Below are 27,465 nucleotides of genomic sequence, written 5' to 3' on the forward strand. Positions count from 1 at the left end.
ATTAATCTGTGTTCTACAAACTATGGGAGTGGAACCCAGTTTAGAATTAAGCCATTTTGAATCTCAATCAAAGATTTGTTGAATTAAGCCATTTTGAATCTCAATCAAAGATTGCCTAGCAAGAGAAGCTTTTTTACAGGATATATTTGGTCCTAATGGTGACCATTGTGAGTAGTTCCTCCAACAGATCAATAGCTACCAGATGGTTCTGTTCTAAATAAAGCATCTTTATAATGACATTTACAGTATATAAATCTGTTTTAAGAATCATAACATTCTTGCAGTACCAACAGAATAAAAATGAAACATACATTTTATAATAATTACAAATAATTTAAAATGGAACTCACTGTATTATAATTTGCTAGTTTGGTGTACTAGTTACAATGATGGCTTAGAAACTAATAGACTAGGAGTTCCACGTCTTCCTTAGTGTAAAAACTAAGCCCGCCTTAGGTTATTGTGTGGAAAATAAAAGGTAGGAATGCAGATAGTCCTTGACTTAAAACAATTCATTTAGTGACCAAAATTACAACTGCACTGAAAAAAGTGACATCATTTTTCACGCTTATGACCACTGCAGTACCGCTTACTCACTTATGAATGTCCTGGGGTCATGGGATCACCTTTTGCAATCTTCTGCCATGCACAGCCAATTGGGAAGCCAGATTCACTTAACAACCAGGTTGCTAATTTAAGAACTGCAGTGATTCACTTAACAAATGTGGCAAATGTCTCACAGCATAAATTGATTCACTTAACAAATGTGGCACTTAACAAATGTCTCACAGCATAAATTTTGGGGTCAATTGTGGTCGTAAGTTGAAGACTACCTGTATCAAGTATGTTCACTGCCTTGAGATATATATTAAAAATGAGATGATAGTAATAAAATCTAGGTAGTGGAGATGAGAGTACCTGGAGATAGGAGAACAGATGAAAACTAGAGTAGATAACAAAATACAGGACCTGCAAATAGAATTTGAGTGACTATGGCAAAGGAAAGTAAAGATGGTATCAATGGTATTATCCCAAAACAATGGGATTATCACTTCAACACCATTGTCATTGAAAAAAGTACCATCAGTCAACTGAAAAAGGCAGTTCATTCGGAACAGTTTACATCCTGTGATTATATCTTTAATACTATCAAATAATACCTGCCTGATCGTTGGAAAGGATCTATCTGGCTAAAAACGCCAGATCCAGTCTAACTATCTGTACAGCCAATCATAATATGGAATAGCTTGATGTTCCTTTTTTTCCGAGATGACATTCACACTTTTACAACCCCAGTGTACATTCTTCTTTTGTTTCCTTAAGACAACCAGTCAAAACTCTTTGGTACGATCGTCCACGATACGTATTTCTGGAATTCTGTGTGGAAGACAGCAGGGATGTGAAAGTGGACCTTGATGATTACAAGGTAATATTCAGGTAAGAAAACATTGTCTTCTATTTTAGGAAGAAAAAAACTCATAAATGTTGATACAGTAGCTTATAAGCAAACACCAATGGTTAGCTTTTATTTTCCACTGAATTCTGTGGAACTCATTTCTACAAAAAATACATTATTACTATATGTGTATCGGTTTTCTGATTTTCATTCACATGTGATCAGTAATTAGTCTAAATCTACACACAACTGCTTTCTTCTTTAAAAATGGAAAATATGCCTTCAGAAGGTGGATTAATAATGTTTAAATAATATGCAAGTAGTCTTTGACTTACAATCAGGATTGTGACCAGAAATTCCCCAATGCAGTTGTTAAGTAGATTGTGCCTGATTTTGCAATCAATAAGCAAATCTGGCTGCCCCTAATGTCTTTGCTTGTCACCAGCTGGAGAGGTCATAAATAGTGATCACATGATCTGGAATGTTACAATTGTCATTGGCACATTCTAAGTGCCCAAATATATGCCAAATTTTGATCACCAATGCTGGAAATACCATGATAATTAAATGCAAGGAATGGTTCTAAGTTACTTTTTCAATGCTGTTGTAATTTTGAACGGTGATCAAATAAAGGGTTGTAAATTTAGGAATACCTGTAATAGCTAATTACTAAGTTAGTTATCTATAGTAGCATTTGTGAAAAGAGAGAATTTCAAGTAAGTGTTTACTGTGTATCTTTCTGCAGCTGTAAGAATACTGATGGCATTGAAATGTACAATGAAATTCACTTTTATGCTCGAGTAAATTCCAAGGTAAGCAGCTGAATGGAGAGAACCAACTTAAAATAATACAGTGGCACTTCTACTCAAGAACTTAATTCGTTCCGTGACCAGGTTCTTAAGTAGAAACATTCTTAAGTAGAAGCAATTTTTCTCATAGGAATCAATGTAAAAGCAAATAATGTGTGCAAACCCATTAGGAAAGAAATAAAAGCTCGTAATTTGGGTGGGAGGAGGAGGAAGAAGAGGAGGAGGACAGTTGCTGCTGGAGGAAGAAAGTGAGGTGAGGGGAATAAAAAGAAATCCAAAACTTTAAGGCTTGAAAAAAATAAAAGAGGGACTCTGAGGCAACGGCCAGAGAAAGGAAAACGCTCTGTTCACTCTGGGTTGCCCAGAGCGAAGGGAGCGTTTCTTTTCTCTGGGCGCTGGCAGAGATTTATTCCCTCTCCAAGCACCCAGAGAAAGGAAAATGCTTTGTTCACTCTAGACAGCCAAAGCCTCCTTAAGCACCACCGAAAGGCTCCTCTGGCAGCCCAGAAAAATGGCCGGGATTAAATGGGGAATGGCAGGAAACTAGCCGGGCCTTCATGCCACTCTCAGATCTCCTGGGAAATTTTTCTGGGCTCGGGTTCTTAAGTAGAAAATGGTTCTTAAGTAGAGGCAAAAACGTCTTGAACACTCAGTTCTTATCTAGAAAAGTTCTTAAGTAGAGGCCTTCTTAAGTAGAGGTACCACTGTACTTCTATTTTTCTTTAATATTGATAGTCCTCAACTTTCAATCATAATTGGGACTAATATTTGTATTGTAAGTTGGTGTGGTCATAAAGCAGGATATCATGTTACTGCACATATTTATGACAGCAATCCCAACTCTCTCCACTATGGTCATAAATAGAGAGTTACAGATCATTAAGTGAGTACCCACCACAATCTAAGCTATTCTGAGCTGGTATCTCCCAGCCTGAGCCTGAATAAGTAAGGCTCTACCACTAACACTTGCACTCTCTCACACCCATGCATCATTATTGGGAAGACTATTTCTGAAAGTAGCTTGCTTTCAATATTTATATTGATATCTCTGTTTTTCCAGGTCTTATTCATTTTAACTATTGCAGTGCAGCTTAAGGTTATCCTCTATCTGATTTCAGGAGTAGAACTGCTATCATGAACAACTTTAGATCCAAAGAAGATAAATACTTGAACTAATTCAATTTTCTCCTTGTTGATTTTAAATGTGTCATATCCATCTGTATCTATTGTCATTATCTTTGTTTCCCTGAAGTTAAGATTCAATCATGTGTCTTTTTTTCAGTTTTATCCTTGATTTTCAAGATCTTTATTTTCATCAAGTAGTGTTGTATCATCTGTGTACCTCAAATTGTTTATGGTTCTTCCCCCAATCTTTACTCCAGCATCAAGTAATTCCAGATCTAATTTCTGCATGATCACTTCAGCATACAGATTGAACAAAAAATGTGATAAATTACATCCCTGTCTAACTCCCTTACTGATTCTGAATTAATCTGGTGTCATCATAAAATGTTCTCACTGTTGCCTCCTTAGTGATCTGATGAATCAGGTACGTTGGGACACCAAGATCATGCAAAGCTGCCTATGCAAAGCTGCCCATATTGTGTTCTATACAATCAAAGCCTTTTTTGTAATCAATAAAGCACGAAGACCCTTCTGACTGTTCACATACTTTTTTCATAATCCATCTAATATTAGCAATATGAAATTGAATGTCACACCCTTTTTAAAAGCCAGTTGTACATCAGGTAATTTTTGATTGATGACATTTTGTAACCTCTCTTTAATGATTTTTAACATAATTTTGCTTGCATGAGAAATCAATACAATAACATGATATTTGGAGCAGTTTCTAGCATTCTCTTTCTTTTCAACTTGGATAAAAACAGATCTTTTCCAGTTCTGATGCCATTGACATATAGTCCACATTTCTTGACACAGAGCAGTGATGATGTTAACTGCCACTGGTCTTAATAATTCTGCAGGTATTCCATCAATATTTGGAGCTTTCCAGTTTGGCAATTTTTCCATGACCCATTCTACTTCTTTCAAAATGTTTGGTTCTTTATTAATTGGGCTGTCATTACTGTCATTTTGATAGTACTGTACGTCAAACTTCTATGGAGCCCAGCAATATACTTTTCTCTCTCTGTTTGATCTTCTGCTGGTCATTTTGTGTATTCCCATTGCAGTCTTTAACAGTTCCTTGCTATGCTTAAAATCTGGATTGCATCATTTTCACTATGGCAATCTTAATATATTCCTTTCTATTAGCTTCTTCCAAATGTTGACAGTGCTCTTCCTACTGTCTATTTTTGTCTTTCCTGACTTTACATTGGAAAATTGTATTTAGTTTTTTAACTTCATCCTTATTACCTTTGGCTTTGCTTGTTTGTTTTCTTTGGTTTTTCATGTGACTCATGCTTCCAAACAATTTCCATGTTACCTCAGATCTCTCATCACTATTCATTTGAGTTTTTCCCTTCTAAATTCAGTGACTCAAACCTATTTATAATTTCTATGACATACATAGGTGAGATGTTCATATTGAATTTTGGGGAGAAATTACCTTTTCACTTTGCATAGTTTGAGGTTCAGTTTAGCCACTATTAACTGATGGTCTGAATTGCAATCAGGAAGTGTCTTAACAGATACAACTGAACCTTTTCAGTGTTGTTGGCATAAATAAAGTCTGTGTGACTTATATGTTGTCCATTTGGTGCTGTCCATGTAAACATTGCTTGTGTTGAATAAACCATATGTTCATGGAATTGAGATGAAATCATTTTCCTGCCAATTTGCATTAGGCAATCATGAGTTTCATTTCATTCAACTAGCCCAAACATGCCTACTATTCTTGCAATTCCTCCCTGATCTACTTTCACATTGAAATCACCTATAATATAAAATATTCTTATTTGATTTTTTGTATTTCTTGAGAGCACTTTGAAGCTCACTGTAGAAAAACTGGATTTCCTCATCATTTGAGTTTCTGGTTAGGTCATAGATTTGTAGTATAATGATGTTGAGTGACTTGTGCCAAATTTGGATAAATATTCAATCACTGCATGCTCGGTGATTCTCAAAACATTTAGTCATTTGCTTATGGAGAATGCAACTGCTTTTCATTTTAAATTACTTCCAGAAAAATAACCCATAAACTACCTGATTGAATTGACAACTAACTGCTCAGTGTAATTCACTGATGTCAAGGATCTTGGTTCACACTAATCATTTCTGTTTTTAGATTTGAATTTTCTAAGAGACATGCCTCTACATTCTATGTTCCAATTTGATATAACTTTGTAGAATGTAGGTGACCTCTTTCATCATGGGCACTATCAATTGTTGGGTTTTATGAAGGCATTCCTCCAACAATGTTATTGACTACTTGACTATTAAAAGCTTGTCCATGCTCTTCTCCAGTAATCTGCTGTGGGTATCCATAAATGAGTTGTATTGAGTTATTGTAATAAAGTGTTCTGTTGAGATTTTTTACAGGATAGTTCATTGCTTTTTGTAACATATCCCATTTATCCAGGCTTGGGACCAGTATATAGATGAATCAACCATATGACTGGGTTATTTAAACATGACAAGTATAAATACAGTGGTACCTCTACTTAAGAACGCCTCTACTTAAGAACTTTTCTAGATAAGAACCGGGTGTTCAAGATTTTTTTGCCTTTTCTTAAGAACCCTTTTTTACTTAAGAACCCAAGCCCAGAAAAATTTCCCAGGAAATTTGAGAGCGGCACGAAGGCCCAGCCAGTTTTCTGCCATTCCCCTTTTAATTCTGGCCATCTTGGGCTTCTCTGGGCTGTCAGAGGAGCTTTTTGATAGCGCTTAAGGAGGCTTTGGTAGTCCAGAGCGAACAAAGCATTTTCCTTTCTCTGGGCGCTTGAACAGGGAATAAACTTTTGCCAGCGCCCAAAGAAAAGAAATGCTCCCTTCACTCTGGGCAGCCAAGGAGTCACCACAGCAAAGGAAAGGCATCAGCTACAAAGCGAGCGAGTGAGAGGAGAGGGGAGCCCTTCAGCATGTGAAGGAAGAGGCAGCAGTTAGCAGCAGCAGCCGCCAGTGTATGGGAGGCAGTGTATGGGAAGCAGTCTCGCGCCGGGTGTATTGGAGGCGTGTGCTCCTCCTCGCCATCTCAGAGTTCCTCTTTTTTTTTAAGCCTTAAAGTTTTGGATTGATTTGATTCCCCTCACCTAACCTTCTTCCTTTGGCAGCGACTCTCCTCCTCTTCCCACCCAAATTCTGAGCTTTTATTTCTTTCCCAATTGGTTTGCACACATTATTTTCTTTTACATTGATTCCTATGAGAAACATTGCTTCTTCTTAAGAACATTTCTACTTAAGAACCTGGTCACGGAATGAATTAAGTTCTTAAGTAGAGGTACCACTGTATAAGCATGCGGCTAAAAACAATACTTTCTGGTATTTCAAATTTGTACTGCTCTGCATTTTATATTCTCCATTTGATATTCAGTAGGAGATTCCCAATTTACAAACAACATTTTTACAGTTTTAAAATGTTAACATATATGGAAAAATATATGGAATATAGTTATAGGGATGCCCTCGGGCTTCTTGTATATTCTATTTCCAAGCAAAGATATCACCGTGCCTATTGGTGATGGAGAGAACCTTCCAAAGCAAATAAGAGCAAAAATCTGGCCTTCAAAAGTGGATTGCATCAGTATTTATAGATTTAACTGAACTTAAATGTATACGACTAATTGCAATTAGAAATTACTTATAGAAAAATTAACTGGTAAAACTCAGACATTTTTCTACTACAATGTAATCACTTTCAGGATTCCCAAAATAAGCGTTCAGGCAGGTCTATCACACTCTTTACACGCAAATGGAAGGACAAAGTGCCATGGCCACGTCTCACCAAAGAAGATTTCAAGGTAGGAGACCTTTAATCTTCTCTAATTAGGGAACCAATACATGTAGTCCTTATTTAGCAACCACAATTGGGCTTGACAACACTACTATTAAGTAAAATGATCTCTAAGGCAAACCATAACTGCTTATGATCTTACTTCAGCTTTCCTTTGCCTTACAGACCTGCAAAAGGCAAAATAATATTAGGACTGATTGCAAAGTTACTTCTTCCTCATTATGAATGGTCATAAAATGGGCAGTTGCTATATGAGGATTACTTATATTACTAAATCTCAGTATTAGATGGGGATAACAGTAAGATCAAGTCCTCCTTGCTTAACAATCTCCATAGAAAATGTTTTGATTTTTAGTCAAAGGGGGCAATTAACACGACTTAATTGAGATTTTATACCAGTTAAAAATAGCTGATTTGGCAAAATATATTCTGGTTCTTTTCTTTTTGTTACAAAAGATGAGAAAATTAGAATGCCATTGCTTTATCACTTGGCTTTTAAATACTACTTTTAGTAACCATAACAAGAGCAAAGATGGAACGTGCTGTAAGCAAATGTTCATCTTATTTGCAGCCAGCATGGCTCTTGGTGGACTTTGATAACTGGAGAGACTGGGAAGGAGATGAAGAGGTGGAAGCAGCCATGGTCGAACAATATGCAGAGGTAAGCACAGTTATCAGATTAAGGCAGAATTCTGAAACTTACCTGACTCATTCTGAATTAGCAAAACTGAAGTCTGAGAAAGCAGAAAGTAGTATCCTAATTATAGTGCTAACTAATAGCGACAGTAGGAATGATGAAGCTTTGCAATGGTTCTATTTGGTAATGTTACAAGTAATAGTAGGAAAAACACCATTTACCAAAGCAGGTGTCAAGGTTCTGACTAACGAGCCCAGGAAAACCATAACTCCAAGGCAAGAATCTTCCTTAAAGTACTTCTTTATTGGGTACATCATATTGGCACATTTAAATGCAAACCCAATTCTAAATACTTCTTGGGGATTTAGTGTAATTAAAATAGTAAATGACCCTCTCCCCAAGGTCACTAGTCACATTGTCCAATAAAGTTACTTGGGAAGCTCCTTAGGCACTCTCCTTTCTTTATCCAACACTTGTAGGGATGACCCCCACGAAAAAGATCTTTGTTGTGTCTTGCAATGTGTTTCAAGCGCCCCACCCCAATACAGTGTGGCAACTGAGAAGAACAAAAATGGCATTAGTCCAATTCGGTTCGAAATTGACAGCATGATTGTGCTACTATTATTTTACATGCCATAAATTCTTTTTTTATGCACCATTTATAAATGAAATATTGAATATTGTAAATTTATGCTTCCATTAAGGTAAAAGATAAAATCAAAAGGTAAAAGGCTCTAATATGAGAGAAAAGAATATTGCCCTTTCCCTAGTTTTGAGATTTCAAAAATGATTGTTTATATGCTAACATGCTCTCTTTCTAGAGAGCATAGTAGAATAACATAAGTCTAGTTAGCCAGATTCAATACTATTATTCATTGACAAACATGAATAATAGTAGATATTTGAATAATTTTTGGCATGCAAATAACTAAATTATTTAGTTATACTTTTTGGGTGGAAATATCCTTCATATTTTTCAATATTAAATAGCAGCACTGTTAGCTTTAATCCCCTTTTTCCCTTACAGCTCATGCAGAAAGTCACTAAGAAAGATTCACCCCCAGCCATGGATGATCTTGATGTAAGTACAGTGAACCCTCGAGTTTCGCGTCCTCGAGCATCGCGAAAGGGCTATTTCGCGAGTTTTCAACCCGGAAGTAAACTCCACCATCGGCGCATGCGTGCCTTTTTTTCTATGGCCACGCATGCGTAGATGGTGGAGTTTCCCAGCTGGGAAGCTGGGCGGCTTCCCTGGGTCTTCCCCCTCTTGCCCCGGTAAGACCCCAGCGGCAGCGCGAGCAATGGCGTGGGCGGGCGGGCGGCACGCGCGGGGACACCTCAGCTCCGCTCCCCAGCTGGGAAGCGGCCCCAGCAACAGCGTGGGCGGGCGGGCGGTGCGCGCGCGCTTGGGGAAACCCCAGCTCCGCTCCCCAGCTGGGAAGCGGCCCCAGCAACGCGCGCGTGCTTGGGGAAACCCCAGCTCCGCTCCCCAGCTGGGAAGCGGCCCCAGCAACGCGCGCGCGCTTGGGGAAACCCCAGCTCCGCTCCCCAGCTGGGAAGCGGCCCCAGCAACGCGCGCGCGCTTGGGGAAACCCCAGCTCCGCTCCCCAGCTGGGAAGCGGCCCCAGCAACAGCGTGGGCGGGCGAGCGGCACGCGCGCGGGGAAACCCCAGGCGCGAGCAACGGGGTGGGCGGGCGAAGGGCGGGCGGCGGTGGAAGTAAAAACACCATCTGCACATGCGCAGATGGTGTTTTTACTTCCGCACCGCTACTTCCCGAAAAATCGATCATCGCTTGGGGTCCTGGAACGGAACCCTCGCGATGATCGAGGGACCACTGTATGTAGGAAAAAGCATATTTCTGAAGTTATGCTTGCTTGACTACCTACTCTCAGTCTGTCAGATTTGTAAGTTAACACGGCTGGAGACCTGGGATGGAATATTGTTCATGCTTCACTAGTACCGATATTTCAATCCATTGTGCCAGAACTTGAAGAAATTGATATATACATTTTAAAAATATTTCATAAATGTGGAGTATGTTCCTCTCTCAATGAAAGTACTAATCTTTCTCTGTATGCACTTAATAATTTTAGGATGACAGCTGAAATAATACATCTCTCTGACTGGACTGCTACTTCTACAGTCAGCAGTGACATGGGATTAGGCCACATATTGGCTATGGCCTAGAACAAGGAAGCAGATGTGATCTGGCAAAGTGTTTAAAATGTATATGTTTTCAATGAGTGTTAAATCATTGCAGTATAATTTTTCTGGATGACTTTAATAAACTACTCTTTGGCCCAAGACCTAGAAGAATTGCTGTAATCCATTCCATACTAAGTATAGAAAGAAATGAGACTCAGGTAGCAATCTTTGTAATCTGAATAATTACAAAGAAACCCTTCAAAAATTTTGTGAAAGAAAATGACAGCACAGTACCTGATGCTGATTTTAATTTCAAGGAGACATTTATACCTGTGTGTTGCCCTTTTCACTGAGTGTTCCCCCTTACCTGATTTTTGAAGTTCAGTCATGCTTGGCATCCATCTGGAAATACTCAGCTGTTGAATAAGCTGAATAACAACAACAACCCTGGTTGGGACTTGAACTGTTAAGTTTTTACCAGTGTAAATTGAATAGAAGGAGGAGGAGATTATTAATATTATTCACTAGCAACAACAACAACAACAATAATAATAATTTTGCTAGACAACAACAACAATAAACAAGGAACTTGTATATAGCAGTGTTTCCCAACCTTTTTTGAGCCGCGGCACATTATTCACATTTACAAAATCCTGGGGAACATTGAGCGGGGGGGGGGGGGGGCTAAAAAAGTTTGGACAAAAATACCCTCTCTTCCTCCCTTTCGCCCTATTTCTCTCTCCTTCCCTCTTTCTTTCCCTCTCTCTCTCCATCTCTCTTTCTTTCTTCCTTCCTCTCTTTTTTGCTCTTTCTCCCTCCTTCCCTCCCTCTTTCTCTCTTTCTTGCTTTCTCTCTCTCTCTTGCATTCTTTCTCTCTCTTTCTCTGCCTCTCGTGCTATCTCTTTTTTATTCTCTCTCTTTCTCTCTCCCTTGCTTTCTCTCCCCCCCCTCTCTCTCTTGCTTTCCTTTGTCTCTCTCTCTTGCTTTCCTTCTCTCTCCCTCTTGCTTTCTTTCTCTTTCTTCCTCTCTCTCTTCCCCTCTCTCTTTCTCTATTTCTTTCTTTCTCTCTCTCTCTTGCTTTCTCTCTCACACACACTCTTTCTCTCTTTCTCTGTCCCTTGCTTTCTCTCTCTCTCTCTTGCTTTCTTTCTCTCTTTCTCTCTTGCTTTCTTCCTCCCTTTTTTGCTCTTTCTCTCTTTCTCTCTTTCTTGCTTTCTTTCTCTCTCCCTTGCTTTCTCTCTCTCTCTCCTGCTTTCTCTCTCTCTCTTTCTCTCTCTGTTGCTTTCCTTTTCTCTTTCTCTCTTGCTTTCTTTCTCTCTCTCTCTCTCTTCCTCTCTCTTTCTCTCTCTCTTGCTTTCTCTCTCTCTTGCTTTCTCTCTCACACACACTCTTTCTCTCTCTCCCTTGCTTTCTCTCTCTCTCCCTTGCTTTCTCTCTCTCTTGATTTCTCTCTTGCTTTCCTTCTCTCTCTTTCTCTCTTACTTTCTCTCTCTCTCTTTCTCTCTCATGCACCACGCCGGCAACAGAGAGAGAAAGAGAGAGAGAGAGCGGAGAGAGAGTGGAGGGCGGCTTGCCGGTCCACGGCCCCCTGGATCAGCGGCCTCGCATGGCCCCAGCGCGGACTCTGCCGTTGCCTTCGCCTCCGCCTAAGAGGCAGCAGCCACATTCACCCCTTCGCCCTCCCAGGTGTCCATGGTGCTCAGTGCCCGGCCACATGCTGCCTCCGCCTCCCGGTACCCCGCCTGACTTCCACCTGCAGGAATGGGTAGTGAGGTGCCATGAAGGGCGGCGCTTGAAGGCCACCACGGCGCCGTTGTTGTCATCATGGCGCAAAGCCACGCAGTCCCGGATCGCTCGCTTCTCCGGCCAGCAAGCTGGCTGCCTGGGAAAGCGGCGCACTTTTCAAATGCGGCGCTTTCCTGGGCAGCCAACTTTGCTGGCCGGAGAAGGGAGCGATTCAGGACTGCGTGGCTTTGCGCCACTTCAAAAATTTCTGCGGGGTGTGTGTGTGTTTCCTAATGGCTGTGCGGGCGCACGCCCACGCAGCTTAGAAGCAACAGTGGCCGGCGCCCTCCCACCGGGCCCCAAAAGCTCTCTTGCTGTCACCGCCAGGGAAGCTCCAGCCAGGCCTGGCTTGCGGCACACCTGACCATGTCCCGCAGCACACTAGTGTGCCGCGGCACACTGGTTGGGAAACACTTACTTAGAGCTTGGAAAACATTCTTCACAGAGAGAAACAATAAAAGAGCCTGCAAGGTAAGAGCTGGGAAGATCATTACCGTGTTTCCCCGAAAGTAAGACAGTGTCTTACTTTCTTTTTATCCCCAAATCCCCACTATGTCTTACTTTCGGGGTATGTCTTATATTGTTAAAGGGGCACTGACAGCTAAAAAAAACTGTGTAAAATGTGTTTTTTTAGTGTATATGCATTTTACCTTCTGTGACGGGCGGGGGGGAGGTTTCTTTGGAGTAGGGACGTGCCCGAGTAAATTTGCAGAGGCGGCAGTGACAACTGCAGGGGACGGCGCGGTGACGTATGGAGAGGGGGACGGCGCAGGCGTGGGCAGGAGGCGGCGCTCATTTGGATCAGACGGAGGCGGCAGACGCGGTGATGTATGGAGGGGGGGCGACGCGGAAGTGGGCAGGAGGCGGCGCTCATTAAGATCAGAGGGAGGTGGCAGACGCGGCAACGTATGGAGAGGGGGACGGTGCGGACGTGGGCAGGAGGCGGCACGCAGCTAGATGAGAGGGAGGCGGCAATACCCCCGTGTTTCCCCGAAAGTAAGACATATGTCTTACTTTCGGGGTATGGCTTATATTAGCCGACCCCCCTGAAACCCCCGATACGTCTTACAATCGGGGGTGTCTTACTATCGGGGAAACACGGTAGCAGCTAGTTAGTGCTGAAAAAAAGGCTACATTCAGAGTATAAAGCGCACCCAAATTATCAGCCTCTTTTAGGGAGGAAAAAGATGCATCTCATACTCTGAAAAATATGGTAATAATACTAAGTCAACTGAACATTTTAAAAAGTGTCACAAATACCACTGTCTGGTGCTAATGGTTGATACAGGTTTCTGCCAGCATCCTAGATATCAACCAAGTATTGTTGTTGTTGTTGTCCCAACTGTATCACGCAGCCAGTTTTGCCAGATTTGGCATTGATTGCAAGTTGAGTCCACCTAGGGGCCTAGGATGTCATAATTTTTCAAAGTATATGTGTGGAACTAAGCTTTTTTCAAAGTATATGTGCGGAACCAAGCAGTGCTGCTTTTTGCATTTGTCTGATAGCACCCAGTGTTCCAATCACCACTGGAATTACCACTTCTGGTATGTGCCATAATCGTTGAATTTCAATTTTTAAGTCCTGGTATTTTACATTTTTTTCGTGTTCCTTTTCATCGATCTTGATATCATCTGGTATTGATGATAGTCACCTTGTTTTTCTCAACCAGCGTGATGTCTGGTGTATTATGTGCCAGTACCTTGTCTGTTTGTATATGAAAATCCCACAAGATCTTGACCATCTGATTTTCAGTGAATTTTTCAGGCTTGTGTTCCCACCAATTTGTAGCAGTAAGGATGTTACAGTTTTTGCATAAATTCCAGTGGATCATTTGTGCAACAGAGTTGTTGTTGTTGTTGTTATCCAGAAAAAACAATAATACACAGCAAAAAGATTTATATGCTGGATTTCCTATCATAATATCACAAGTCAAACACTTCCCAAGCATCTAGGACTAGATGATATATTTTCCTATGATGCATACAGGTCCAAGTATGGTGGCCTTTTGCAACTGACAAATTATGATTTTGTCAATGTTTATTGTTTTCAAATGCCGGCTGAGGTCTTTTGGCACAGCACCAAAAGTGGTGTGCTGATTACCTCTGGGACCACCTATACTGGTTTATGCCAGAGTCGTAGTCTATTTTAAGATCCTGTTATCGGCTAAGTTTTGTTGTTTTTCATCAATTTGGCTGCCACCTGGAATGGCAACATCAATAATCCACACATTTGTCTTTTCTACAATTGTGAGGTTGTATTGTGTTCCAAAATCTTATCAGTTTGAATTCAAAAATCCCAAAGTATTTTGGCACGTTTGTTTTCAACTACTTTCTCAGGTTTATGATCCCACCAGCTCTTTACCACTGGTAGGTGGCAGTTTATTTATTTATTTATTCATTTATTTATTTGACTTCTATGCTGCCCAGTCTCGAAGGACTCATCGTGGCCTACAACAATATAAAATACAAAACAATAAAAAGACGTCAAATATAAAACTAAGTTATAAAACCATTAATTAAAAACTCTAATAAACATAATAAACTAACCCAACGTGCATACTAAACATTCATACCATTTGGCCATTGTTGTTGGTTCTTGGCCCCTAGGCCTGTTGACAAAGCCAGGTCTTCATGGCCTTATGGAAGGCCAATAGGGTGAGAGCAGTACGGACATCAGGGCGGAGTTGATTCCATGGAGCCGGGGCGGCAACAGAGAAGGCCCTCCCCCATGGTCCTGCCAGCCTGCATTGCTTGACCTGGAGGAGGTCTTATAGGTTTTGAGAGGTATATGGCAAGAGACGGTCCCATAAATAATCTGGTCCTGAGCCATATAGGGCTTTTTTAGGTAATAACCAACACCTTGAATTGTGCCCGGAGACTAATAGGAAGCCAATGCAGGAGTGTAGGTGTTATATGGGTGTACCGAGCTATACCCATGACAGCTCATGCAGCTGCATTCTGGACAATTTGGAGTCTCCAGACACTCTTTAAGGATAGCCCCATGTAGAGCATATTGGAATAATCAAGACGGGAGGTGATGATATTTGCTCTTGGGTTAAAATAGTTTATACAAGAAACACCCCCGATTGGTGGTGGGGAACGAATGATTGTCTGGTAGTGGGCACAATCATTGTGCACTTGTTGTATGTTGTGTGTGTGTTTTATATTATAAAATCAATTAAAAAAATTTTTTTTTAAAAAAAGACGGGAGGTGATGAGAGCCTGAGCGACTGTGCGAAGAGCATCCTGGTACAAGTAGGGTCACAACTGGTGAACCAGACGAACCTGGGCAAAGATCCCCCTGGCCACTTAGAGGTAGTGATCAAGGTTCAACTGTGGATCACACCTGTGGCACAGGTTCCAATGAAGCATCTGGACCACATAGTTTATAGTACATCAGCGATTTTCTTCCAGCCACTGAGTATGTTATCTAAAATGGAGATCCAATCCTCAATTATGATTTCCCCATGCCTTTAATTCTTTCTCTATTCCAGGGGTGTCAAACTGGTGGCCCATGGGACGGATCGATGCATCATGCAGACTATGCCCATCCCAGTTCTGCAAAGGCAAAAAAATGTTGAGATACACTATGTGACATCATCGCGTTTGACATCCATAGTCTAAAGGTTTCTCAACTTCATCCATTTTAGGATGGACTACTATTTCCAGAATAACCCCAGCCAACATTGAGTAGAAGTCAACACATCTTAAAACTTGATGTTGATAAACACTGATCTATACAAATTTATTCAATTTATTTGCCGCCCATATCTTCTGATTACAATATTAAGTTGAACCATAAACTAATAGATTTGGGCTGAAAAAAATCCAGATCACTTGACACAACAAATATATTGATGAAACTCTGCTCTTTGCTATCATTTAGTAGTCATTCTGATATCTCCAGTCCCAGGTCTATACATGATATTACCCTGCTATATGTGTAGTCAATTGTGATTTATTCTGTTCACAATCTCTTTTTACATGAAATATGAAATCAGTCTCTGATAACATTCTCAATAAGGGGCTTTCCCAATCTAAAAGTATTCTTTAATCCCAAAGCTGGAAATGTGTGAAGCTAGATCTCTATGTTTTCACAAAAACGAAAGAGCAAACAATAAATCATGGATTGCTACTGCTGTTTTTGTCTATGCTGTTACACTTTACATTAATGTTTTAAAGTTATGTATATTTGATGTTGTAAGCTGCTCAGAGTTTTTGGAGTGGGCAACTATAACTAAACAACAATAATGGATGTGATGGAGAAATCAACATAGGAAGCACAATTTGCAGTTTCCGAATACAGTACTCTTCGAAAGTAGCCCCATGTGAATAGAGACTCCCTGTCCAAATAGGGCTGCAACTGTCGCACCAGGCGAACCTGGGCAAATGCCCCCTGATGATTGACAGGGTAAGGGTACTTCTTATTATGTGACCATCATTGAGCCTTGAATTTCTGTTGCAAAGTGAGACAGCTGCTCAGTGAGCTTTCACCTACTTTACAACCTTCCTTTTTTGCCACTATTGTTAAGCAAGTAGTTGCAGCTCCCAAGTAGGTCACGTGGACTTACTTGTTAAAGTGAATCTGGCTTCCCCATGGACTTAATTGGTCAGGCCTCAAAAGGAGATTGTGTGACTCTGGGACACTGAGACATACAAATCTAATAAATAATAATAATAATAGTAATAGTAATAATAATTAATAACAATAACAACAACAACAACAATAATAAGTAAGAGTCAGTTGCCAAGCATCCGAATTTGGATCGCCTAACCCAGGGGTCCCCAACCACCGGGCCGCGGACCAGTACCGGGCCGCGGGGCATGTTGCACCGGTCCGTGGAGTCAGCAGCTGCCGGCCCTCATGCCGCCACCCCCTCCCTCCAGCGCTTCGCCTCCCGCCGGGCAAGAGGCCTCGGGAGGCAGGTTCTGCCAGCCACAGGACGATGGATGGGATAGAGGGGTGGGAAGGACCGAAAGGCTCAAGCCTCTTTTGGCTTCTGCCGTGGGGCGCTTTTGCGTTTTTGGCTGGGGGGAGGCAGGACGGCCAGCCTGACCCCCTCTCTCCAGCGCTTAGCTCCCGCTGGGCAAGAGGGCTTGGGAGGCAGGTTCTGCCGGCCACAGGGCGATGGCGGGAAAGAGGGGCGGGGAGGACCAGCACCCCCATGCTTAATCCCGCCCCCAACCACGCCCCTTTCCGCCCCCACTGGGCCATAGAAAAATTGTCTTGCTGAAACTGGTCCCTGGTGGAAAAAACGTTGGGGACCACTGGCCTAACCAAATTAAGGTTGGAACCTTAATTTGGAACAATTTGAGCTTCACGCAATGAAGATTGAGGACCGAAAGGAAATTCCTTTGTAGCTTTTTTTTTTTTTTTGGCCTCGGGCATTTATATTGCTCTGGCTTTGACTTGATTTTATTACGATTAACAACCTGTTTCCTGAATAAACAAACGCCGCATTTGAACAGTTAGAACAGCACGTCAGAAGAACTGAAGATGCAAGGGATACATTTGTCTGAAATGGTATTGGGTGCTCATGCTTGAGTAGGAGATTAATAGAAGACTTCCAGGGTGCCTTTTAGACTGTTATTTTGTTTGATAGTAGCATTCCTCCGCAAGGAGAGGAAACAGCCCCGTGAACATTTTCACTGATCTTAACCTACCACTCCACTCCCATCACGGCTGCGCAGTCTTTAAAGTTAATACTTAGGACACGAAACACAAACAGCTCATTGGCCAAGGTTGGCCCCGCTCCCCCTTCCTAGCAAGCTTTGCAAAACGTTAGCAATTATGTCCCTCGCTGCCTGCCTTAGGCCGCCGGTCGCGCGTGTCCGTTGTCTTAGAGGCAAAGTGTGAAAGAGAGCGCAAAAAAAGCTTCGATCGTTCGCGTCTCCTGGTTGCCTGACTTCAGTGACTGCATGGCGTTTATGTGTCAGCGGGACAGCTGGGTTCAGCAGGTGCGGAAGGAGGCCATGCTCATTGCCCTTATTCGGGGCGGATGAATGTGCACGTTTGCTCTTCATCCGTTTGCGCTAGGAAAGAATTCCTGCCGTAAACTTTCCAGTCTCCAAACTGGAGATATGCGGCTTTATTGAGAATTGTAAAGACTATGTGGACTTCAACTCCCAGAATTCCTGAGCTAGCATGATTGGCGCAGGAATTCTGGGAGTTGAAGTCCACAAATCATAGAAGAACCAACTTTGCCTATCCCTGGCCTAACCTAATAACACCCCCTTTGTGCTAACAAAAGGGGTGTTATTAGGTTAGGCGTAGTCTTTCCAATTCTGAATAAAGCTGAGATGAACAGTTGAGATGAATAGTTGCAAAGTTCCTCACATTAGATTTTTCTGTATCCAACAGATGTGGAATTTTACAAATCTACAGGGTTTATTAAGCCCGGGACAGCCCATTGTTCTTTTTTTTTCATATTTTTGTTTTATGAATATATAATAGGTCTCCTTTCTTCCTTAAGCAATTGTTCTATTCCTTATTATAGCTTAACTCTCAAGCAACTAATACTAATAGGACAATGTAATGTAATGCAAAATGCATTTAATTACTTGCATAATACAATATGCTGTTATAAAAATCTGTTGCTTATACATTGTGTGACAGTAGGAAAAGAAAGCCCAGAAAATGAAAAGGGAAGTGGGGCTTAACTGCCCTTTGCCCAAGAATAACTTGTCTATAAGCAGAGTTATGACTCACTTTAATCATATGAAAGTGCCTCAAGAGGCCACAGCTATAGTACTTAGTCTCATTTTAATAGATTTCTAATCTCTGGAGCATTTTAGAAGACAACCGGAAATTAAATTGGACATTTAAAAATATATATGTATTATAAACATATGTATATACAGTATATATACATATGTATATATATATATGGATTTACTGTGGGTTATGAAGCTGATATACATGGTATGGAATTAAAATGTACAGAAATAATAAAATAGAAGTTTGGGATAAAAATTGCATCATTTGAAGGATGTAATAATTGTAACAAAATGCATGCAGTTCTTCCCAGGAATTTACAGAGAAGGCGGCTATTATTAAAAACATATACCATAGTTTTAAATCAATGTTCATCACTCTTGGCTTGCACATGATTCACCTCTTTAATTTCAACTTTCTATGTGTTAGTTGCCTCTACAAAAACTAAAGATCCCTTCCTTTTCCTTTTTTGTTAAGTTTACCACTCAGGTGGTCTCCTGCTGCCCAGCAACATTATCTACAGAAATTAGTAGAAAAAATGTTTTGCAAGGTTTCCATGTCATCCTGGAAGATACTATTCTTTTCCCAGAGGGTGGAGGGCAGGTACTATTTATTGTTCTTTAACTATTTTAGAGTTGTAAATTATTGTATATTTCTTAACATACAACATACTTCTTAAGTTTTAACATAAAACCAAAACTTTAATTGGTCAATATACTTATTATGAATACATTACTTTCTTTTTACTTTTAAATATATTTTTTGTATTTCAAGAATAAGTTCCACTGAAAACAGTTTCACCATAAAACGATAGGCTTGGATTGCATAAATTGTGTTATATATGTTAGTTTGAAAATTCTGGAGTGACTGTAAATCTTCCTAAAAACCTTTGGTTTGGGATTCATAATTATTGAAACTTTTATTTGAACTGGTTAATATAAAAATGCTTGAGCAATGCCTTGATTTGTGTAGTCATTCATTGTTGCTCTTGTATTAATAACATTTATTAATACAATGTATTGATTTGTGTAGTCATTCATTGTTGCTTTTGTATTAATAACATTTATTTTGGAATATCTATGGAAAGGATAGCATTTATTAGGTATTTTTTCCCAAGCCTTTCCACAAATAAAGTTTTTAGAAATTAGGTTTGTCTCTTTTATACATTTTGTTGATGTTGTTATTATTTTTTCTCAGAAGCTGGGATTGTAACTTTAAATTTCTTCATTCCAGCCTGATGACCGGGGATTTATTAATGATATCCCTGTTCTCAGAGTCAGCCGACAAGGTCCAGATGCATTACACTTTATCCAGACACCACTTGAGCCAGGAGCTAAAGTAAAACTGGTGCTGGACTGGGATCGGCGTTTTGACCATATGCAGCAGCATTCAGGTGAAGAATTGATGCACGTAATACCCATCAGTTTTGGTGATAAAATACTTAAATAAACCCAATAAAAGGATTTGAATACTTGATGAATAATTATCTGTTTCAGGACAACATCTCATCACAGCACTTGCAGATCTGATGTTTGGATACAAAACAACATCATGGTAAGCAGGGTGCAACTTTGTTCCTTGTCTTTCTTGTTGGTGGATTCTAAAACTAGAGCAGAGGTAAGTTGCAAAATCTGTAGAAATGTAACTCTTTCAGGTAAGTGACAGACTTAAAGCCGGCAGGATCATTATTAACAAAATGCTTTATACTGTATTAAAAAAAAACCCAACCATATGGTTTATTACTAGCTGTTTTCCTTGGCCTTGGGTCAATATATCTTTGGACCTTTTAAACTAATTCACAAGTGTTTTTGTTCCCTTCAGGCTTCTATTCATCTAATTTGATATTATTTTTATCTTTTTATTGAGAAGCTTCAGAGGGTTGTTCTGAAATTGGAGAGCCTAGAAATTCCATGAATGAATGAATAAATGAATGAATGAATGAATGAATGATATAGAATGTTAAACTAATGAATGAGATTAAAGACTTATTTCACCACAGTTCATGTTTACACAATACACTATGTAATTCTCAGATAAACATGCATAAGATTTCTGCCTCCATTTCATTCCACCCTAATTCTTAATTAAAAGAAGACTCTGCAGATCTGTGTTTTCTCCCTAACAAATGATGGGAGTATATTATATTGCCTTTCTCTGTCATTGTAGGGAGATGGGCCGTCAGCGAAGCACTATTGAGCTAGATACTTCATCAATGACAGTAGATCAGGTGACAGCCCTTGAACAAAGTGTGAATGAAAAAATTCGAGCTCGAGTCCCTGTGATGGTTCGAGAGTTTGCTGTGGGTGATCCTGAAGTTGAGATGGTAAGTTTGGGCTGCAATAGTGGAAAAATAAACTACCGTATATACTCGAGTATAAGCCGAGTTTTTCAGCCCAAAAAATGGGCTGAAAAACACAGCCTCGGCTTATACTCGGGTCATTGACAAAGTCACCACACGAGGGCGCCATTGCTTGAGCCAGAGCGAGGAGGCACCAGCTTTTGTCCCCTTTGGCACGCCGTAGTTCCTCTCCCTGCCTCAAGCAAATGAGGCAGCCATTTGCTCCAACCGAGAGGGGGAAATAGCAATGGTGAGTAACTATTCCTTGCTCTATCTGCATTACCCTTAGTCGGATTAAAAAGGCCCCCTGCTGTCAGATTCTCCTCCCCCTCCTTTGAAAGGATTTAAACTGTTTAAAAAATGGTATTTTGTGGTAGTTGCTGTCCTTGCTTGGATAGGATCTAATAATGTGTTATGAGGCAGAGCTAGACAGGAATTCTTTTTCTATCTGTCTATCTTTCTATCTATCTATTTTTCTATCTATCTATTTTTCTATCTATCTATCTATCTATCTATCTATCTATCTATCTGTATCTATTTCTATCTATCTATTTTTCTATCTGTCTGTCTGTCTATCTATCTATCTTTCTATTTATATCTATCTATCTATCTATCTATCTATCTATCTATCTATCTATCTGTATCTATTTCTATCTATCTATTTTTCTATCTTTCTATCTATCTATTTTTCTATCTATCTATTTTTCTATCTATTTTTCTATCTATCTATCTATCTATCTGTATCTATTTCTATCTATCTATCTATCTATCTATCTATTTTTCTATCTGTCTGTCTGTCTATCTTTCTATCTATATCTATCTGTATCTATCTATCTATCATCTATCTATCTATCTGTATCTATTTCTATCTATCTATTTTTCTATCTTTCTATCTATCTATTTTTCTATCTATCTATTTTTCTTTCTATCTATCTATCTATCTATCTATCTATCTGTATCTATTTCTATCTATCTATCTATCTATCTATTTTTCTATCTGTCTGTCTGTCTGTCTATCTATCTTTATATCTATATCTATCTATCTATCTATCTATCTATCTGTATCTATTTCTATCTATCTATCTATCTATCTATCTATTTTTCTGTCTGTCTATCTATCTTTCTATCTATATCTATCCATCTATCTATCTATCTATCTATCTATCTATCTATCTATCTATCTATCTATCTATTTGGTTTTCTATGCTGATAACCTCACAGCAGCTAATGCTGAAGCTCTTCTTTGGATACACTTATTTATTTGTTTGTTTATTTATTTAATTGGATTTGTATGCAATCCCTCTCCAAGGACTCAGGGTGGCTCACAGCATATATAAAAACAGAACAATAATGTAAATCCAATTAATGATGAGAAGGAATCCAGTTTTGAAGGATTTTAACTCTTAGGTTTTAGCTTTGTTCCTGATCGAGCTACTTTTTTTACTTTTTAATTTATTGTTAATATTGTTAATTTGTTTACCCTCTTTTAAATTTACAGAGCTAGTTTACTGGTTTTCTTTAAAATAAATATTCTAAAACATGTCTCAATTAATGTAATTTTATTGTTTTCCATTTTTATAAGTTACCAGTAGCCACTGCATTTTCTAACCTCGGCTTATACTCGGGTCAATACGTTTTCCCAGTTTTTGTGGCAAAAATTGGTGCCTCGGCTTATACTCGGGTCGGCTTATACTCGAGTATATACGGTACTTTATATTCTTCTCTAACTAGATACTATATTACAGGTAAGAAGCCGTGGCTTGCCAGATGATCATACTGGACCAGTTCGGATAATAAGCATTGAAGGTATTGATGCCAATATGTGTTGTGGAACACATGTCTCCAATCTCAGTGACTTGCAGGTGAGACCTCACATGAAAGTTTTTATAAATTGAATTTATCCAGATGTGCATGTCAGACTGTCCTACAGAACAAAAATAGCCTCTTTCTGCTTGTAGAAATCTTTTAATCTGACTCAATATTTGTTTGTTTGAAAGGTCATTAAGCTCTTGGGTACAGAAAAGGGGAAAAAGAATAAAACCAACTTAATTTTTCTGGCTGGTAATCGGGTGCTGAAAACTCTGGATCGAAGCCATGCCATTGAAAAGGTCATGACATCACTACTTAAGCAAGTATTCCATTTTCTGTATATCACAAATGGACTCCTCTACACACAGTCAGAAAAACTATTTCAGACTTACTGCACTGAGAATTATAGTTAAACAATAAAAGGAAAATCAGTTAATTATTTACTGAAGAGGAATGAATACTTTATTTAAGTATATTTAAAGTTCATAAATACTGTAAACCTCTGAACAATTTTTCCTAAACTGAAAAAAATATATTCCCAAATCATATAACAATTCCTATTACAATCAATTCTGCATCCCCTATTAATACAAGTTGCTCCACTCACATGTCTACTCAAAGCTTACTCTCAATAAGATATTATACAGTCCTTCCTGAATTCTGTGTTTGCCTTTGTATTTTAGGAATGGTCCCGAAGAACATGTAGAAGCTGTGAAAAGGCTTCAGAGCTCTCTGAAGCTGCTTCAGAAGGTAGATTTATGTCACCTCATTTTCATCTGTCATGGAAAGTTTCCAGCCTGGTTTCACAGTAACACAGCAAGATACATGTCAATTTTATGTTAAAATAAGACATTGGTAAGCAGTTTACAGAAAAGCATGTTTAGTAATGGAATATAGAAACCAGGTCTGAGGAAGTAGGTTGGTTAGGAATATTAGTGACTATGACTGCAATTTTCAGGGTGATTCTGGCTCATCTAGCTTCTAGAAGGATCAGATTTAGAACCATTTTCAGGCAGATTATACCTACCTGACTTTCAAGACTATCCAAGGTTTGTCTCCCAGCACAAAATTACATGTGATTTAGAACCCAGCTTGATCATGGATAAGCTCAGTAACATTTATTGCAGCCTTGTCCTTCTTTACCTTGCTAGGAGTTTCTCTGTTCAGTTATTTCCTCAATCAGTTAAACTTTACTAAGTATAACAGTTAATTGAGTGTAACACATCCATGATGTACTTCTATTTTCAGAATAATGTGAATTTGCTAAGAGATTTAGCTGTTCTTACAGCACAGAACTTCAAAAACACCACAGCTCAACAGCCAGTATTTGTCCTACACAGGTGAGGGAAAAGACTCCTCATGTTTAAACTTGGCTAGTTTGGCAGACCAGCATGAGAACATATATTTATATGCAGAGGTGGGCTGCTAAGGTGGAACGGTGGGCTGCTAAGGTGGAACGGTGCCACCTGTGCAGGTAGCAAAATCTCGTGTGGAGACCCAGGTGCACCCATTTTTCAGTGCGTTTTTTTCTTCCGCATCAAAAAACAGACACACCTGCATCTCCGAGCAGGATTTTGCTACCTGCACAGGTGCAGTAGCATAATTGTGCTGGACTCCGCTAGCACCACGAGGGCGAGCACACGTCACCGTTTCACCTTAGCAGCCCATCTCTATTTATATGTTTGCTAAGAGTCAACGCCAGTCTGACAATATCAGTATGGTGGAACAAACAAATGTCTTGGATAAGGGGAAATTCAAGATAATTAAAGTGACCCTTATCACCTATACACCCACAACATTAATTTATTTTATTTATTTATTGGATTTGTATGCCGCCCCGAGTCTACGGAAGGGCAGCATACAAATCCAATAAATAAATAAAATTAATTAATTAATTAAATGATATTTAATTTTATCAACAAGAACATTTCAGTGTCTTGAGAACTCTATTTTTACTTTAATAATAAATCTTTTGAAGCTCCATCAAGCAAAAGTATGTTATATTTTAAATCTTCAAAAAGCTGAAGTTAATACAAATTAAATTATCAAACCAATCCAGGCATACTGTGTGTCTATTACAGAGAGGGGTATGAGAGTGGAAGTTTGGACTTGCAACTTTTTAAAATAGGAAATAATTTTTCTATTCTTCTTAGAGGATCATGGAATATCTTTCTCCTCTCTACAGGAAAGATGGTGACTCTGAGTTCATGAATATAATTGCAAATGAAATTGGCTCTGGGGTAAGTCTTTTCTTGTTTCTCTAATTTTTAAAATAGGAAATCTTCAATATATATTTATTTGTTGAAGATTTCCTATTTTAAATTAAAAGGAGGTTCCTGTTTCGGAGATAGATAGACCTTATTAATAATCATTTGTTCGACGATCTTTTGAAATATAACAGCACTGAACAAGAAGATTTATGACTGTTCCTGATAATGTGTGGCTGTTGCATGTTCCCATTGTCAGATAATTACAATTCGTGCATTTTGCAGCCAGTTCACAATGATGAGGGTTGTAGTATCCTGTGGTCATGTGCTCCATTTGCAACAGCACTGACTTGCAACAAACACAATAAATGAGAAAGATGGCAAACGATTGTAAATTGAAATCATGGGACACCGTAACAGCATGGGATTCGTCTAACAACCACAACTGGAACTACTGCAACTGCTATTATAAGTCTACGCATGGTCACCTTTTCTGACCATGTCCCTTAGTGATGGAATTGACAATCCTAGTTAACAGTAGTTCTTGACTTAAGGATCATTATTTAACAACAGTTGAAAGAAACAATGAACTCAGGAAAAGTGATTTATGACCTGTTTTTGCACTTAACAATTGTTGCATCCCCACCCCAACCTCCACAGCCACATGATGACCATTTGGATGCTTGGCAACCAATACGCATTTACGATCAAGTTGCAGTGCTTTATTGATTGATTGATTGATTGGATTTATCTATCCTTTTCCGAGGGTTTTGTATCATATGACTGCTTTGTGACTTTTTGGAATGGTTTCCAGTAAGAATTGTCAATTGGAGAAGCTGGATTCACTTGCAACCATGTGATTTGTTTAATAATTGCAGAAGAATTGTCAATTGGATTCACTTACAAGTTACAACCATGTGATTTATTTAATAATTGCAGTAAAGCTGGTTGGTCATAAAATTGGGTCTAGTCACATTTACGGCTTCACCTATGGAAATGTATGGTCATAAGTTGAGGATGCATAATTAAGGACCATCTATGTATCATTTATCGTAAATAGTCTAATAGGCATTAGACATCTTTGCTATGGGCTTTAGAACATGATTTTAAATCAATGCAAACGTGAGGTTATTAATTATACTCACTCACTCTCTCTTGTTTCCTTTTCTCTCTCTCTCTCTTTCTTTCTCTTGTTCTCTCTTTCTTGCTATCTCTCTCTTTCTCCCTTTTCTCTACCTCGCTCTGTCTGTTGCTCTCTCTCTCTTGCTCTCTCTTGCTCTCTCTTCCTTTCTTCTCTGCGTAGGCCGGCGAAGGTTTTTCTTAGTTTGAATGTTCTGGGCGGGATGGCAGGGGGATGGGAAGCGTGCGCGCACGCGTGCCTGACATTCAAACTAACCTTTGCCGCTGTGAGAAGAACGCCTGCCCCGCCTCTCCTGCAGCCCCTTCTCTGACAGCCCAGGATGAAAGCGCTCTCGGCGAAGGGATGCAAGAGGGGCAGGGCGGGCATTCCCAAAGCGCTCGGAGCGGCTAGCGGCCGGATCAGGAGGACGAGAAGCCGCAGCTGTCCGCTGCAGCCACTGCTGTGGGAGGAGCCGCGCCCCAAGAAAGCCGGAGAGAGGGGTGGATCAGGCGGCAAGAAGCTGGGGCGTGAGGGGGGCGGAGGCGCTGCGGGGGCGGGGGCAGCCAACATTTAAAGTAACCTTCGCCGGCCTCCGCATTTTTGTCACTCCCTGCCCCCAACTCCAACGCCTGGCTCCTTGCGCAGCCTTCGGAAAAGGTGCATGGGGGGTAGTTTTTGGGCGCACGGCCGCGCACCTTAGAGTGAACGGTGATTGCAAAGCATAGTTTCTCTGAAGACCTTGAAGAATGGAATCAGTGAAACATAAATCTTGCAGGGAGTTTGCTAATTTGATTTACTAGCAGAAATTTAAATCCTGATTTAAAAGTGGTCCCCCGAGTTTCGCGATCTCGATCATTGCGACACGCTATATCGCGATTTTTCAACCCGGAAGTAAAAACACCATCTGCGCATGCGCGCCCTTTTTTCTATGGCCACGCATGCGTAGATGGCGCCGGGCAGATCAGCTGCTGGGCGGCTTCCCTGGGTCTTCCCCCTCTTGCTGGCGGGAGGGCGAGCGGCGGGCATCAGCGAGGAGTTTGCGTGGGCGGCGGGGAAACCCCAGCGCCGCTTCCCAGCTGAGTCCTGAAGCCAAACGCGGAAGTTCGCTTCAGGACTCAGCTGGGAAGCGGCGCGAGCGAACGGCGTGGGCGGGCGAAGGGCGGGCACGCGGGCAGGCAGGCGGCGGACAAGCGGCGGGCGGACAAGCGGCGGGCGCGGCATCAGCGAGGAGTTTGCGTGGGCGGTGGGGAAACCTCAGCACCGCTTCCCAGCTGAGTCCTGAAGCCAAACGTGGAAGTTCGCTTCAGGACTCAGCTGGGAAGCGGCGCGAGCGAACGGCGTGGGCGGGCGAAGGGCGGGCGCGCGGGCAGGCAGGCGGCGGACAAGCGGCGGGCGGACAAGCGGCGGGCGCGGCAGCAGCGAGGAGTTTGCGTGGGCGGCGGGAAAACCCCAATCTTTGGCTCCTCGCTGCTGCGGCGCAAGTAAAAACACCATCTGCGCATGCGCAGATGGTGTTTTTACTTCCACACTGCTACTTCGCGAAAAACCGATCATCGCGAGGGGTCCTGGAACGGAACCCTCGCGATAATC

At 40.6% G+C, this 27,465-nt stretch overlaps 1 protein-coding gene across 3 annotated transcripts in view; it reads left to right on the plus strand.

Annotated features, from left to right (window-relative positions):
* LOC139153149 (putative protein PTGES3L) overlaps positions 1-27,465 on the plus strand; it is a 32,235-nt gene that overhangs the window by 2,881 nt on the left and 1,889 nt on the right. Inside the window, exons 2-15 of one of the 3 annotated variants that reach the window (XM_070726756.1) lie at positions 1,324-1,437; positions 2,142-2,208; positions 7,026-7,124; positions 7,689-7,778; positions 8,782-8,835; positions 18,879-19,004; positions 19,635-19,794; positions 19,898-19,955; positions 20,568-20,724; positions 22,485-22,601; positions 22,737-22,867; positions 23,232-23,298; positions 23,797-23,888; positions 24,734-24,788. In XM_070726756.1, coding sequence (XP_070582857.1) covers positions 1,324-1,437; positions 2,142-2,208; positions 7,026-7,124; positions 7,689-7,778; positions 8,782-8,835; positions 18,879-19,004; positions 19,635-19,794; positions 19,898-19,955; positions 20,568-20,724; positions 22,485-22,601; positions 22,737-22,867; positions 23,232-23,298; positions 23,797-23,888; positions 24,734-24,788 — 1,387 coding nt within the window. Of the gene's footprint in view, positions 1-1,323; positions 1,438-2,141; positions 2,209-7,025; positions 7,125-7,688; positions 7,779-8,781; positions 8,836-9,849; positions 10,063-17,499; positions 17,645-18,878; positions 19,005-19,634; positions 19,795-19,897; positions 19,956-20,567; positions 20,725-22,484; positions 22,602-22,736; positions 22,868-23,231; positions 23,299-23,796; positions 23,889-24,733; positions 24,789-27,465 lie in introns of those variants that run through there. The other 2 variants (XM_070726754.1, XM_070726755.1) reach the window with 2 other exon arrangements.

The sequence above is a fragment of the Erythrolamprus reginae genome, chromosome Z (genome assembly GCF_031021105.1).
Source record: "Erythrolamprus reginae isolate rEryReg1 chromosome Z, rEryReg1.hap1, whole genome shotgun sequence".
Classification (NCBI taxonomy): Eukaryota; Metazoa; Chordata; class Lepidosauria; order Squamata; family Dipsadidae; genus Erythrolamprus; species Erythrolamprus reginae.